This window comes from Zerene cesonia, chromosome 12 (assembly GCF_012273895.1).
Source record: "Zerene cesonia ecotype Mississippi chromosome 12, Zerene_cesonia_1.1, whole genome shotgun sequence".
NCBI classification, from domain to species: Eukaryota; Metazoa; Arthropoda; class Insecta; order Lepidoptera; family Pieridae; genus Zerene; species Zerene cesonia.
In genome coordinates, this window is record NC_052113.1 from 3,106,163 (window position 1) to 3,120,436 (window position 14,274).

At 35.4% G+C, this 14,274-nt stretch overlaps 1 protein-coding gene across 3 annotated transcripts; it reads left to right on the forward strand.

Moving 5' to 3' along the window:
* Nucleotides 1-1,250: 1,250 nt before the first annotated feature.
* LOC119830698 (actin cytoskeleton-regulatory complex protein pan1) lies at nt 1,251-13,986 on the forward strand. Of its 3 annotated transcripts, none has more exons than XM_038353798.1 (22): nt 1,251-1,385; nt 1,771-1,885; nt 2,388-2,521; nt 3,011-3,202; nt 3,401-3,490; nt 3,722-3,820; nt 4,854-5,044; nt 5,405-5,540; nt 5,644-5,726; nt 5,861-6,000; nt 6,478-6,627; nt 6,708-6,826; nt 6,920-6,973; nt 7,099-7,257; nt 7,909-8,040; nt 8,326-8,550; nt 9,086-9,175; nt 9,833-9,973; nt 10,079-10,213; nt 10,336-10,443; nt 10,934-11,090; nt 11,762-13,986. In XM_038353798.1, the coding sequence occupies exons 1-22, from the start codon at nt 1,383-1,385 to the stop codon at nt 11,869-11,871; spliced, it is 2,763 nt and encodes a 920-aa protein (XP_038209726.1). In that variant the 5' UTR covers nt 1,251-1,382; the 3' UTR covers nt 11,872-13,986. The 3 variants fall into 3 exon arrangements, with proteins under 3 accessions (XP_038209726.1, XP_038209727.1, XP_038209728.1); XM_038353799.1 differs by having other exon boundaries at nt 7,909-8,034; XM_038353800.1 differs by lacking the exon at nt 3,722-3,820.
* Nucleotides 13,987-14,274: the final 288 nt, after the last annotated feature.

The window sequence follows — 14,274 nt, forward strand, 5'->3', positions numbered from 1 at the left end:
GTCGGGTTCGAGACCGGGCGAGCATGCAAGAAATAAATTGATTTTTCAATTTATCTGCACATGTGAATAACATCACCACTGCTTAAAACGGTGAAGGAAAACCTCTTGAGGAAACCGGCATGTCCAAGAATCAAAAGTTCGACGACATGTGACATCTGCCAACCCCCACTTGGCCAGCGTGGTGGATTATGGCCTGAACCTTCATAGGAGGCCTGTGTCCCAACAGTGGGAACACATATGGGCTGATGACGATGAATATTACGTAGATACCAAGTTTTGTAGATTTACCCGAGCAGTAATTAACTAAGAACACTTAAATTTTTAAGAATTAGACATGCTCGCACCGCGGATGTTACGACACCTTCAGGTGACCAGAAGATCGGCACGTAATAGTAACATGCGAATTGTTCAGTAGCGAGGAAGTCGAAGACTGGTATCCTTTTCCTTACCGTTCTAAATCGTTTCCTTTAGTCCACTGGTCATCCTTTTATTTTTATACCTTTCCATTTAAGATCGGCCATCCATTTATAGAGGCGTAAGTTCTACAAACGGCCTCTGCAAATGTTCATATGATCCACGGTCAAATGTACCCGATCAAAATATGTGCCAACCTTATATAATGGTGACATATTAAGTATAAGTTGGGTAGGATCAAGGTTATGAGAGGAACCAGGATTTAAATAAAAAAAATTTTCACAAATATTGGTTCACCCAGTAAAATAAAGTAAGAAAAGTAATAAACAAATAAAAGTTCAGTCCAATTGACAATAACCACCTTTTTTGAAGTCAGTTGAAAATATATATACAGTTGAACAGAACCTCCTCTCTTTTCGAAGTTGAATTACAAAATAAGCTTAATAAAAACGAAACAGTTTTATTGAACTTATCATTCATGATTAATTTACCAGTTATTATTTATATTTATTACATTAAATTATCATTTACGTGAATTCAGAGTTCTGAATATCATAGGATGGGCTTTTATGGTAACTTGAACTATCTTTTATTTAATTAATCTTTAATTTGTTTTGGTTTTTATCCATAAAATTATGTTTCTTTCAAATGTCGGTTAATTGTGTCGACGTAATCTAGAGTCGGCCATTTGTGACGGCAAAGCTACGACCAGAAGTATGTTATGTTGTTCAAAACAATTGCTATTTTGTCATTGGTCGATAATACGGACGCTCTCAATTGTGATTGGTTAATAAGAAGCGTTTTAGATTAGAAAACACATTGTGTCGGTCATCACGAGGTGGCATATTTAATGTGTCGGTAACATTTTTATATTGAATTTGAGAGTGGATCTCATCGCATTGTTGTTCCGTTTTGCATGCATTCTTGTAATTAAATATTTGTAAAAAAATCGGATCTGTTGACATTAAATGGTGAGTGAGAATATAAATAAAAAGTGAACAAAATTATTTTACAATGTGATTTTAAATCAAACACAAGCTAAGGCTAAATTTGTTATAAATAGTAGATATCGGTCGGGAAGCGGCTCAAGATATATGCTCGGCGAGTATAGGCGTCTCTCTGATGTACATTAATTACTTTGGAAGATTAATATGTTGATTTTATATTATTTTTGCAATCATTAGCTAAAAAAACCTCGAAAAATAGATAGTTTATTCACATTTTTTACTGTGACTCACATAAAAAACTTATTGTAAATTGGTTTAATATGTTTGTAAGTTTGGCGGGAATCTGATGCTCTAGATTTAGATAAGGTTATAAAATTGCTGAAAACTTTAGGAAGACTTTAAATTGTAGAAAGATAGTGCGGAGGAAATAATGGCGTCTATGGAAGAAGGAGAACCACCGCTTGCGGAAGAAATACCAGCTGGAAACCCCCAGGAATTAACAAAAAATCCAACTGCTCTAAAAGGTACACATACATTTGTTATTCTATAAAGGTAAAAGTGAGTATTACAGCTTCATGGAGGTGCAATAAACATGGATAAACAAGTAGGTAGGTTATGATGCTCATATAGAAAATAATATTAACATTTTTTAAAGAAGTCTCATTACAGTTATGTTCTAACTGTAGGATATTGGAGAAAGGTATGTAGGTGTCACAATTTATCTATCTGAAGCCTTTAAACAATCAATTTTTGTATATTAATCATCATCCGGGATCTGTGTTTATCCATGATTTATAAATCTTAAGAGTTTATTTCTTTCTTTAGATGCACTAATTTCGGGAACTACTCATCCATTTTAAAAAATTATTTCAGTATTAAATGTATGTGATCTCTGAGCGCTATAGACTATATAGATATACTATGAGTAAAGCTGGGGAGGATTATTTGTCACAAATAAAATTATACTGCATTATTCATTACTATTATAAATAATTACATTCTTACATAATAATTTTTTGTTTGCAGAAGCTCATGAACAAATGGCAACCTTAGATGTACTTGTGTGTGGACAGTGCCACTCAGCATTCCATTTTGTTGATGAGTTTAAGGAGCACAAAGATGCAAATAACTGCACTGGAAAATCTCCTGTTAGAGATAGTGTAAGTTCTATTTAATTATCATTGATAAAAATGTTGATGACTGTTTTAAAATGGACTTGAGTAATCAAGTTTGTTAAAAATAATATTGCTACATTTTTATAATAAAAAAGATTTACATTACATATTTTTTATATTTCCTTTTGAGTGTTTAACTGTTTGTGATGTATGAGTATGCTTGTTTTTAAGGCCACTACATATTAGCCATAAGTCATATTCAAGGATTTGGTTCCGCCTAAGAGACATGTAGTACCAGTGGTAGTAGTGGACACAACCTGCAGTATAGGCTTGATATATTTTACATTGGTTTTACTTGTATAACCTTTGAACAGCTAGATTTAATAATTTTTTATTAGACTATAACATCATTATTAGACTATAACATCATAACATCAATCATAACACCTCAATTCTGTACTTTCTTTACAATCATTAGCAAATAAACCGCATCAGTGTATGCTGTAATTAACAAATAAAATCAATGCGTCACAGAATGAGAGCAAGTCGCAAGTGTGGGCATTCCTCTTATGGAAGTGTTCATCCCGTGATGCCACACAAAGCTCAGGTGACAACAGCTGGAAACTGTACCAGCAGTGGTGTCGAATGCCAGAAGCACAGCGCACTGCATGGATCACGGCGGGGTCGAATGTGCAATCTTTGTCTAAGTTTTCACATGCTAAAGTTGTGAGTACATTGATAATTTGATAATTTGGTTTTTTTTATTTAAGTGATAGCCAGCTGAACATTTATTTGATTTTTTTTAAATACCAATACTTTTTTTTTAAATAGTTTATGTGAGTTGAATATAACATAACCTATATTTAAAAATGGAATATTTTTTAATGGTGATGTTGTTAAGATAACTTAAAAAATGTTTTTTAGATGGAATTAAAGTCAGATGATCAGCTTGTTCCAGTTCAAAATACTCCAGGTGAAGTGAAAAGAAGGGGAAGACCCAGAAAAATAAAACAAGTATGTAGATACATGAGACACAAATTTAGATTGGTAGAAGACGTTAGTATTTAAGATATTATCTAATAGACTGTACCGTCAACATCACATCATCATCATCAGCCCATAATATATGTTCCCACTGGATAATTTACATGGGGTTATTGACTAACTTCTATTTATTTTTTATTAAAAAAAAATCCAATAAAATTATACAACTTTATAGATTCTAATTAAGATATTATTTTATAGGAAGATACTGAACCGCAACCATCTGGAGAAGAAAGTGATGATATAAAAACATCACAGAAAACTCCTAAATTATCAGTTTCATCTCTTGCAAAGGCAAAGGTATTAAATTTTTATAATTTCAATAGAAATGTAGACATAGTATTTGTTTGAGTTTTTCTAATTTGTATAATTGAAAGCAATTATGAAACTAATCATTTCTAATAAGATCACAAAAATAAAGACATTGGTTTCAATATTTTGGTTGCAGTTTTTCATTTAGGAATGTTATATTTTTTAGGAATGTTATATTTTTTTAATGCAATTGTATCTTCTTTTCTCATCACATTTTTAAAAATCATAATTCACTGGCTTGTCCACACTGCGAGAGTTCACCCGGGATAAAAACAAAAAAAAAAACTGTCTATGACACCCACATATGATGTGGCTTTCAATATACATATATATATAGATGAATGATAACATTTTCTTTTAAATTTGTTCAGTCGCTCCAGAGAAACGAAAACTATATTTGTACCAACTTCATTAAAATTCGTTCAGAGGATTAGGTGTAAAGAAGAGACAGACTATCCTGACTTACTTTCGCATTTATTGTACTAGTAGAGACTAAAAACTTGCAATGGGATATCAAAACTGTTTCGAAATGCTGGAATTAAAAATAATAAATTCACCTTTTTTTTTAATATATAGATCTCTTTAAAAAAATATATCCATTCGATATATTTTTTTTAATTTCCTTTGATCTGTCCTCAACATAACAAAATTCTATATTGACAATGATAAATGATATAAACATCAAATATCATGCCTAAGTCTCCTGGCGTTAACAATATGTCTGAAGGTTTTAAAAGTAGATTTTAATATTTTTTAATATAAATTATAAAAAAGTGCATAATATGTAGGTATATTGTATACCAAGCACCCATGGCCGTGGTATACTTAAGTTTACCCGAAAAAACACATTTATGTTTAATCTGTAGGAATCTGACATAACCCATGTCTCCTTCCCAGAGGGCCATGGGTATGTACCAGATTTCACTATTAAAAGTGAATATTGTACCACTTTAACGTTTGTTCCTTATCATTACGTGCAATTCTACATAGATGATTTAATGATGTGTGCGCATGCGAGCAGGAGGACACGGAGAGCGTGCGCGGCGCGCAGGAGCGCGTGCCGGCGGCCGAGCGCATCGCGCGGCGCACGGAGCGCGAGGCGCCGCCGGGCGCCGCGCCGCAGGAGTTCGTCGTCGAGAAGATACTCGCCAAGCGGTTCAACCCGCGCCGCAAGCACTACGAGTACCTGCTCAAGTGGGAGGGCTATCCGCAGTATGTGCTCTATTTATTTATATTGGTATTAATATAAAGCCCCTTAAGGCCTAAATTGTAGCTCTGTAGTGATGTTTTGTCCTTAATGCTTATTTTACATGGTGGGTTATGGTTATGTGGAATAATTTCTTAATTCATAATAATCGATTAACAAAGTCAATATATGTTCATATAATAAGAGAAGTGACTGTCTCCAGCTGCAGCATATTATTCCTGTATTAGTATGGTTTAGTCAGTATAATGTGATAATTTTATTGTTTGTGCAACATTTAATATTGGTTCAGTTTAATTACAGTTCTTAGTAGACTTTTTCTTCATATTTTTAATACACCCTTAAGATATATAAAACTTGAATTGTAGTGAACAGAACACATGGGAGCCAGTAGAAAATATGGAAACTTGCAAGCACTTACTCGAGGCATTTGAAAAACAATTGGCACGGCAAAAGGAACTGAAGGCATTAAGAGCTCAACAACAATCACAGCATCCAGTGCAGGTAAAACTTTTATTATTACTAATCGATTATAAATCAATAAAACAGTAGAAGCTTTTGATATATTCCTAAGCATACATATTTATTAAATTAATTATTTACACAGGTGAAACAAACGAGTACACCATTGCCACAAGTTGTGAAACAATTAGTGAAGAAAAATGACACACCAGCATTAACACCGACAGGGTAAGTTTATAATTGCAATGTATTTAAGATTTAATTCTACTATAAATTGCCGTATTATAACAGAAAAAAAGGAAAATGAATCTATTTATTGTAGGAAATAGGGTATAAATTAAAATATGTGGTTTGAATTGCAGTCGTCTACAACGCAGTAGCAAGGCACGCGCGCTAGACCAAGTGAAGGCGTGGTGCGGCGGCGCCGACGACGAGCCGCCGGCCAAGCGCGCCCGACAGCTCTCTGTCGACAACGACTACTCTGACCCCGATGAGCCTAAAGGTTACATTGTGTCCAATTAGTATATGCAGGGACTTAACATTATATGACTAAAATTTCTAGAAATTTAAAGTGATGAGTGATGATGGTCAGTAGGCATATGCGTATTGACATAATCTTATTGATTGCTCATTGTTTGTGGCAGCTCATATATAGAAGTGAATAACCTAGTATAATATATTAGAATAGATTGTCTGTGTGGAGGGTATGAGATACATAATTGTGTTGTTAACATTTTTGTTTCATATTCCGAATTGCTGTAGTGTTCATTGGTTGCTATTGCTTGCTCTTAGCTGTGTAAAGAATTATTTATAGTGTGTCGTATAGTGTATGTCATACATTAACATATCCAAAGTTATATAGTTTTAAGGCATGCTTTCTTTCACCAGTTTGGGCAGTAGTAGTTGTTATTAGGCTTCTTAAGATTTTAGCAATGTTTGTCAATATGTGTTAGTTTAACAGTATTTGTTTGGCTTTTAGTGGAAAAAAGTATTCTCAATGGCCAATCATCTCCCAAGTCGAATGTGGATCCTGAGTTAGTGAAGACACTGGGAATTGGTGGGAAGGGCATGCCTAACATTAAGGGAGTTATCAAAGTAGACCCAAAGCATATGCCTAATTTGAGCACAGGTAATATTTCTTTGGGTTTTGCCTTATATATTATGTTGAATTACAATGCATATCTTCAAAATTAAAATAATTATTCACAGGTGTTTACATAATGTCAAAGAGTTCTGGCATTATGAAGATTGATTCACCTGGAAAAATTGGTCCTGGCCTTAGTATAGACCAAGAAGTTATTAAGAAGCAAATAATGGCTGCTAAACAGGTATGTTTATTGTAATTGTTCAAAGAGTTTTAAAGGTAGCATACAATATTAATGATTTATATTCAAAAGTTAATTTTTTTATTTTTGTTATAGAAGAAGATGGAAGAAAATAAAAGACAATCACCAAATACACCAATTACACAACAGGTACTTAATTAATCATGATGAGTTTACTATTTTAATGTAATTATGTTATTTCTATGTAATAAACGTTATTGTAATAGTTTAATATTAACTCATGTATTTGCTTATATCAATTAACGAATTTATAGGTCAAGAAAACATATGGTCCTGCTGGACAGCAAGTTACTGAAAAGACAATAATAACTCCATCAGGACAGAAAATCATTCAGCGGACAATTCAGAGGCCGTATGGCGTACAGTCTGATGGAAAATCGCCTGTCACTATACTCAACAAGAAATTGGCACAAGTAAGTTCCGATATATGTACTCCCAATTTAGCAATATGCATAAGTACTGATAGTAAAGATAATCCTGGACAGTCCAAATGAAATTTACTATTCATTAACTGTAAATACAATTTGTCTACTCATAGACATTTTTTTGCACAAGAAGTGTTACGAATTTAAGGATCGGTATCCCAATTCAATTCTACTGTGGGAGTCGAGCACGCTTCGCCACGAATTGGGCCAGCTCGCACCGGGGAAGTACCACACCCCCACAGAAAACCTGCGTGAAATAGTGGCATGCCACTGTGTTTCGTACGGTGAGTGGGGGAGCCGGAGGCCCGTTTCCTTTTCCTCACCCGTCCTAGTCCATTCCTTCTTTCCAGTCGTTAATTCTTCCCTTTTCCCTTACCCCATAAAAGCGGGCAGCGCATTCACAGAGGTACTACCTTTGCAAATGTTTATGGGCGGTGGTGATCGCTTACCATCAGGCGAACCACCAGCTCAGCTGCCCGCTATGACATAAAAAAAAAAAAAAAAAATTCTAACCCATTAAGACCATCGATTTTATGCTCAAGAGTGAACCACTTATCGGCGCCGGCCACATCATAATTAGTAGCACTCATCATAACTACTTACCATAAGAGTTGTATTAATATGTAATTGTACTCCCAGTCGCAAGGAGACAGTTTGCTGCGACGCGGCGGCGCGGCGCGGGGCCGCGGGCGAGGCGGCTTCGTGTCTTCGCCCTCCACTCTCATGCGTATTAAGGAGAAGGCAGTATCCTTCGATTTCGACAAGGTATCTGTACGTAATATATACAAATATATTAAATTTCGATTAGAAATAACTCTGGAATTTTTTTTTCATAATTCTTTTTGTTTGATTATTGTTTAAAATATTATCATAATCTGAAAGAAGTTACAACCCATACCATTTTTTTACAACCCATACAATAGATGTTCTTTATAAATTAAATTACATTATATACATTATTTTCTACTTGACAGTAGAAGAACTCGATAATGTCAGTCAAGTTACAAACAGTATCCACACGGGAATACGTATCTGACGGAAGGTGTCATTGTACAGTGGGACACGTCCTCCGAGTCGTCGGACGGCGTGGAGGACCCGTTCCCGCGCGAGCTGGGCCCGCTGCCGCCGCCGAGCCCCGAGCGGCCGCTGACGCTGTGCCCGCAGACGGGGCGGCGGCTGGCGCGCGCCGAGAACGAGCCCACGCCGCCGCCCACGCCCTCGCCGCCGCCCTCGCCCCCCACCCCGCCGCCCACCTCGCAACCGGCCACTATGCTCATGAAGGTATGTGCATGCAGCATTGTGTTTGCTATGTATGGTATTGTAGGGTGAATTATTCAAGGGTGTGGTCAATAGGCCAATTTTGATGCAAACTCAAACTGTATCATCAGGCTTATGGCAAACCGATATCAGTGTGTAAGCCCATTGATTGTGAAAAAATAGAACATCCTATTACACCAATCGATAGGCTATATATGTACCATGTAGGCGGACCGCTAGTCAAATTATATTAAAAATAAATTCTTCACAAATATTGTGAGAAAAAATTGTGAACTGAAGTTGAATAAAATTAAGTTTTTAAATGTGACAATGTGATGGGCTTTGGGCTAAACCTAAAACAAATATTATCTGTTTTATTTAACATAGGTGCATCCATATTACACTTTACTTTTATCAACAGCATCCTTTGATTCTTTACTTTGTATGTTCTTTTCTATTACAGCATCAGGATGTCGCGACAAGAGACAGTCTGGTATAGCTTTATTATTCTATAATTATATAAATTAGTCTCTTATTCTTTTAAATTTACTATGTGCAGGTGGAAATGTCACCGGGTGGCACGACCGGCATGTTGGTGCAGGGCGATGGAGCGCAGCCTTCCCTACCCATGCTTACTGATGAAGATGGAGTGAGTAAAAGTTTAATATTTAATTTTTTACCAAAAAGCTAGAGATATGTTATAATTAGGAAAAGAACCTCCATAAATTATATTGTTTGTAATAAAAGTAATGTTGGAGTTTGTTTCTATAAACATCAGTATTATTGTATTTATTTCTGCTATGTTGACAGCATGATAAAGTGTAAAAAAAGAAATAACATATCTATTATATTAATTTTTTTTTCCCCTAGAAAAAATGGTTCTGACTGTCGTCTTCTCTATCAGAAAATTATAATATAGTATATTTTTGACTAATAAATACTTGTGCTACTCAATCAAACTACTACAAGTTTGAATAAACATTTATCAATAAATAAAAAAAGGTTGTGAGGTATAACTCAAATCCATGCTATAAAATTATTCGGCACGAATTGGGCCTGCTGGTAAAGTAGTACATGCAAATATGCTTCTCAGTCCTTTCCTTTATTTTTGTCGTCAATCTATTCCATTAAAAATCGGCAATCCATTTGTAGAGGCGTAAGGTCGATTTTACGCCAATGCAAATGGTTATGGTCGCCTTATAGCAAGATACTAGCATCTTGCTATAAGGCGACCCACTAGCTCCATTGCCGACGATGACATAAAAAACTGCCAATTTGATTATTTTGTATATGTTTACTCATATAGACGGAGGTGAAAGTAGAAGCAAGTGCCGTGAAGCAGTTGTTAGAAGAGGGTGTTGGCGTCGATGACAATGAAGAAGTTAGTCTCTTACACGCTGGTCATACACCCATCATGATTCGGGGAGAGGATGGAGTTCTTTATCAGGTACTTGAAGACATCGAAAGTCTGTTGTTTAGTAAAGATGTGGCTTTCATCTTCTTAAAAATCTTTGTTTATATATATAATATTTAAAATATTATGATTGTACAGGTGGCCGGCGAGAACGAAGCGGGCCAGACGCTGCTGGTGGCCGCGGAGGGCGTGGAGGCGGGCGTGGAGGGCGTCGAGGGCGCCGTGGAGGGTGACGGCGAGGGCGTCATGTATGTCACGAGGGAGGACGGACAGGTAAGCAGCGTCCGATATTCTTTCCGTGTTATATGTACATTTAAAATGTAAGAAGATAACATTGTGGCTGTTTTGAAGTAAAAAATAATGATATAATAATTATATATGTGAAATATTCACAGACGCTACTAGTGTCGACGCAAGGCGTGCAGGGCACCGTGGAGGGCGTTGAGGGCGCAGCCGACGGCGACGGAGAGGGCGTCACTTACGTCACCAGGGAGGATGGACAGGTGAGTTAACTTTTTAACCGACCACTATTTTCTTTAGTTTTGTTAATGGATAACATAGGTTTTGAACCGATTATTGTGGCTATTTTTGAGTTTGTCTACTTTTGAGTTTTGGAAATTGTTGTAATTCATTTCATATTTGAGAATCTGGATAGGTACGGGAGATGTACCTGTGAGTCTATGGACGTCTGTGGTCTTTTCAGAAAAGAATAATTGTTTTAGTCTGTGAGAATACAGTATTTAGTCGGACAAGCTTTTCGAGTAGTAAAATTGAATAAATATATGTCTAACTAGCAACCACAACACGCCCTGCTCCGCCAGGGTAGTCATTTATCGTAATCGAAATAATATCGTATCTTTTAAGTTGGAACAAACTGTACAATTGTACATGGTGTGCATATATGATCGTATACGATGTAGCTGACAGTCTACACAATTGCACCTATTGTAAAAATGTAAAGCTACAAGTAATAAAATGAATATTGAACCGCAGGACGTGCTGACGATCGACCCGGCGCAGCTGGCGCAGCTGATGCCGGGCGGCGAGGCGGGCGCGCTGCAGCAGGTGGCCGTGCAGGTGGAGGGCGAGCCCGGCGAGGACGCCACGCAGGTCATCGCGCAGCTCGTGCAGGCCGACCTGCCCTCGCCCGGTGCGTTTCGTTTTATGTCATCGATAGCAATGGAGCTGGTGGGTCGAGGGGTGGTAAGCGTTACCACCGCCCATGAGCATTTGGAGAGGCGTAAAGTCTATTGCAGACCTTACTCCTCTTAAAAATGGATTGCTTGATGGATTTTAAGTTGAAAAGGGATATAGAAAGGAATGACGAGAGGAGTAAATTAATGAATTGGGAAGGGTAAGGAAAATTATATGGGTCTTCGGTTCCCCCCACTCACTGAACGAAACACAGTAGCATGCTACTATAGATACTAAACAACAACTTCACTTCTATCAGACAACAAAAACCAGCAGATATAGATACCAGACACATAAATATTGTCAATCAAAGATTATAATCACTGGACAGAATTCATAGATATCATGCACCATAGAAGAAAGTTGACAGATACCAGACAACTCTTAACTATAGATATCAGACGACATACACTTCAGACACTAGACAAATAAAGATTTATCTGTTATACATCTGATTTAATGGTGCCACACACACAGACACTGTCCATTAGTAAAATCCAAATTCAAGACAATCAGCATCAGACCACACAAATTTACTTTTTATTAAGTTTTCCAGCACAGTTAAAATTCATATTTATTTATTAAACGAAATAATATCTTCTAATTTATAATCCTTTTTTGTATTAGGTGGCACTCGGCGGGTAGTTCTCCTATTACCAGATGGGAGCTTCACAATGACTGAACTCGACAAGGAACAGTACGAGTCCATCACAGAAGCGAGTAAAGCACAAGAGTGAATGACTGATAGCTTAAGTGTATAGTTACTGCCCAGTCTAAGACTTAGGAATTAATGGCCCCAAGCCCTGAGGAATGGGGGGAATAACTTGAATTATATGCATACAAATGTTGGTTGTATACCAAAAGTACCTATAGGATAGACAATTCAGTTCAGTAGACCAGATTGATTGTATTTGTTTATGACTGAATTATGGTGAAAAGTTAGGTTTTGTGTGTTTGGATAATTTAATTTTTACATGATGGTCTATTTAATCAGTACTGATGACTGTTAAAGATTTATTGATTTTTAATCGCGATCCAGACTAGTATGTATTGTATGCGCAAACGGACACAAATGCGAAAAATAAATACTAATTAAAGATTGATGTAAATGTAATTGTTGTATATATCACATTTTTCGGAGATGGTTTCCATTGTCACTAATCGTCGGTCACTTTGAATGCATATGATTCAGATTTTATGAATAATTCAAGTTTTAGAACGAGAGTGAAGGAAAACAAAACATGACCTAAGACTTGTGTTACTTTATAATAAAAATAAACCACGGTTAAAGTAATTCCACATTGGAGCAAAATCCTAGGAACGTTTCATTAATATGTACACTCATGTCATATCAATTAAATTAAATATGATTTTGTGCGTACGTCGATATGAACTTTGGAGTGTGAAAAAATCCTTCGCCTAGTAGTAAGCGTAACGTTTTGTATTGATTTTGAAAATTTTCGTGATGACATAATAAACACGAATGAACAAGGAAATAGATTGATTTATTAAACTGTGTTCAGGTTTATGTTCCCACACTCTTGTTCTTAAAATGCAAGAAACTCCTTACATATTTATAGACCAATAATATGCCTAGAATCTAGGCCAGGACCTAGATTATAGATGTTATATGTACTACAGTTTGCATAAATGAAGAGCACTATACATCTTATTATTTTTTAAATTTAGGGAATTGCAATTGTGAGGGTTATTTACTTTATTTTATTATTAAGAATTTATTTCGCAAACTACGCATACATGTAGTGGTATATACATTTTTTTGATACTTTTACTAGACCATTACAAAAACAGCCCTTAAAGCCTGTCCTCTAAAGAGGTTCCTAATAAGTACAAAGAATCCAATAAAACGGTACTCTGTAGCCTAGCTTAGTTTATGCAACATAAAAGCCTTTAGAAATTATCACATAGTAATTTCTTATAAATAAGCGAGTCAAGTATAGAATAAATAATTTAATATAGTGTTCTTCATACAATATGTTGTGTATATTACATCTATGTGTGGTGCATTTAGAGTGAATGTGAGTATGAAAGTACTTTTAGTATGGAAACAACGACAATCATAGGTCCTCCGCCTTTTTAATGTTGTAGTTATAAAATAAGATGACATATTTATACATAATATCTTTTTAAAAATTGAATTTTACTTACATTCTATTTTTGTTTGATGGAGCTTAAACACGGGCACTAATTAAATATAAATAAGAATGTTTTCATAAGTATAGGTTCAATAGTTTGTTTAATGTTATGATTAATGATTTTTGATAAACAAATTTATACAAAAAGTGTTCCTGTTGGAATAAATTTGTTGTATTCTAAATAAACGGCGTCACCATGCACATGAATTACATGTATTGATTAATATTGAATTCAAACCCTGGATAAGCACTTATCTTTATCTTACATGATATTGTATTATTCTTGTTTTAACAGATTCGCATATTAAAATTATTTATTTCTATAAAGATTTTAATATTATATTTGCGGTGTTCAACTTTCTATGTTAATCTGTGAATTTGCTTCCCTGATCTTTAAAATATAGTTAAATAAATAAGCAGCATTATTTAAGAAAAGAATCTTAAATTAAGTGATAATTAGATACAATTCGATTGTGTTCTTAGAATAAATTTAATTGTGCTCAGAATTAGTCGATTGCGACACGGGAATCTAGAAACCTGTTAGTCAATTTACGTACAACTTTTTCCCCACGAAAAGATAGGAATAGAAGCCGATTTTCCGTACTTTAAATAGTTACGGCTCTATGAAAGTAAATTTCGACATATGAAGTTACAACTGTGTAAATATGTAGTGATTATTACAACATAACAACATTGTACATAATCATCTCTTCAGTTTCATTTGTATGGATTTTTTAATATCTGTGTAAATTGGTTTTATATATAAAACCCTTGGACGATATAAATTAAATTAAAATATATTTACTTAATCTTTGTTTTATTTATCTATCTATATTCTATTCCTATATGCTATATTATATAACCTTATATATAAACTCGCTGAAACTCGAGAACGGCTGAACAGATTTATCTTATTTTGGTCTTGATATGCCCGTGGAGGTTAAGAGAAGGTTTAAAAGGTGACAGCGATAAGGAAAATATGTC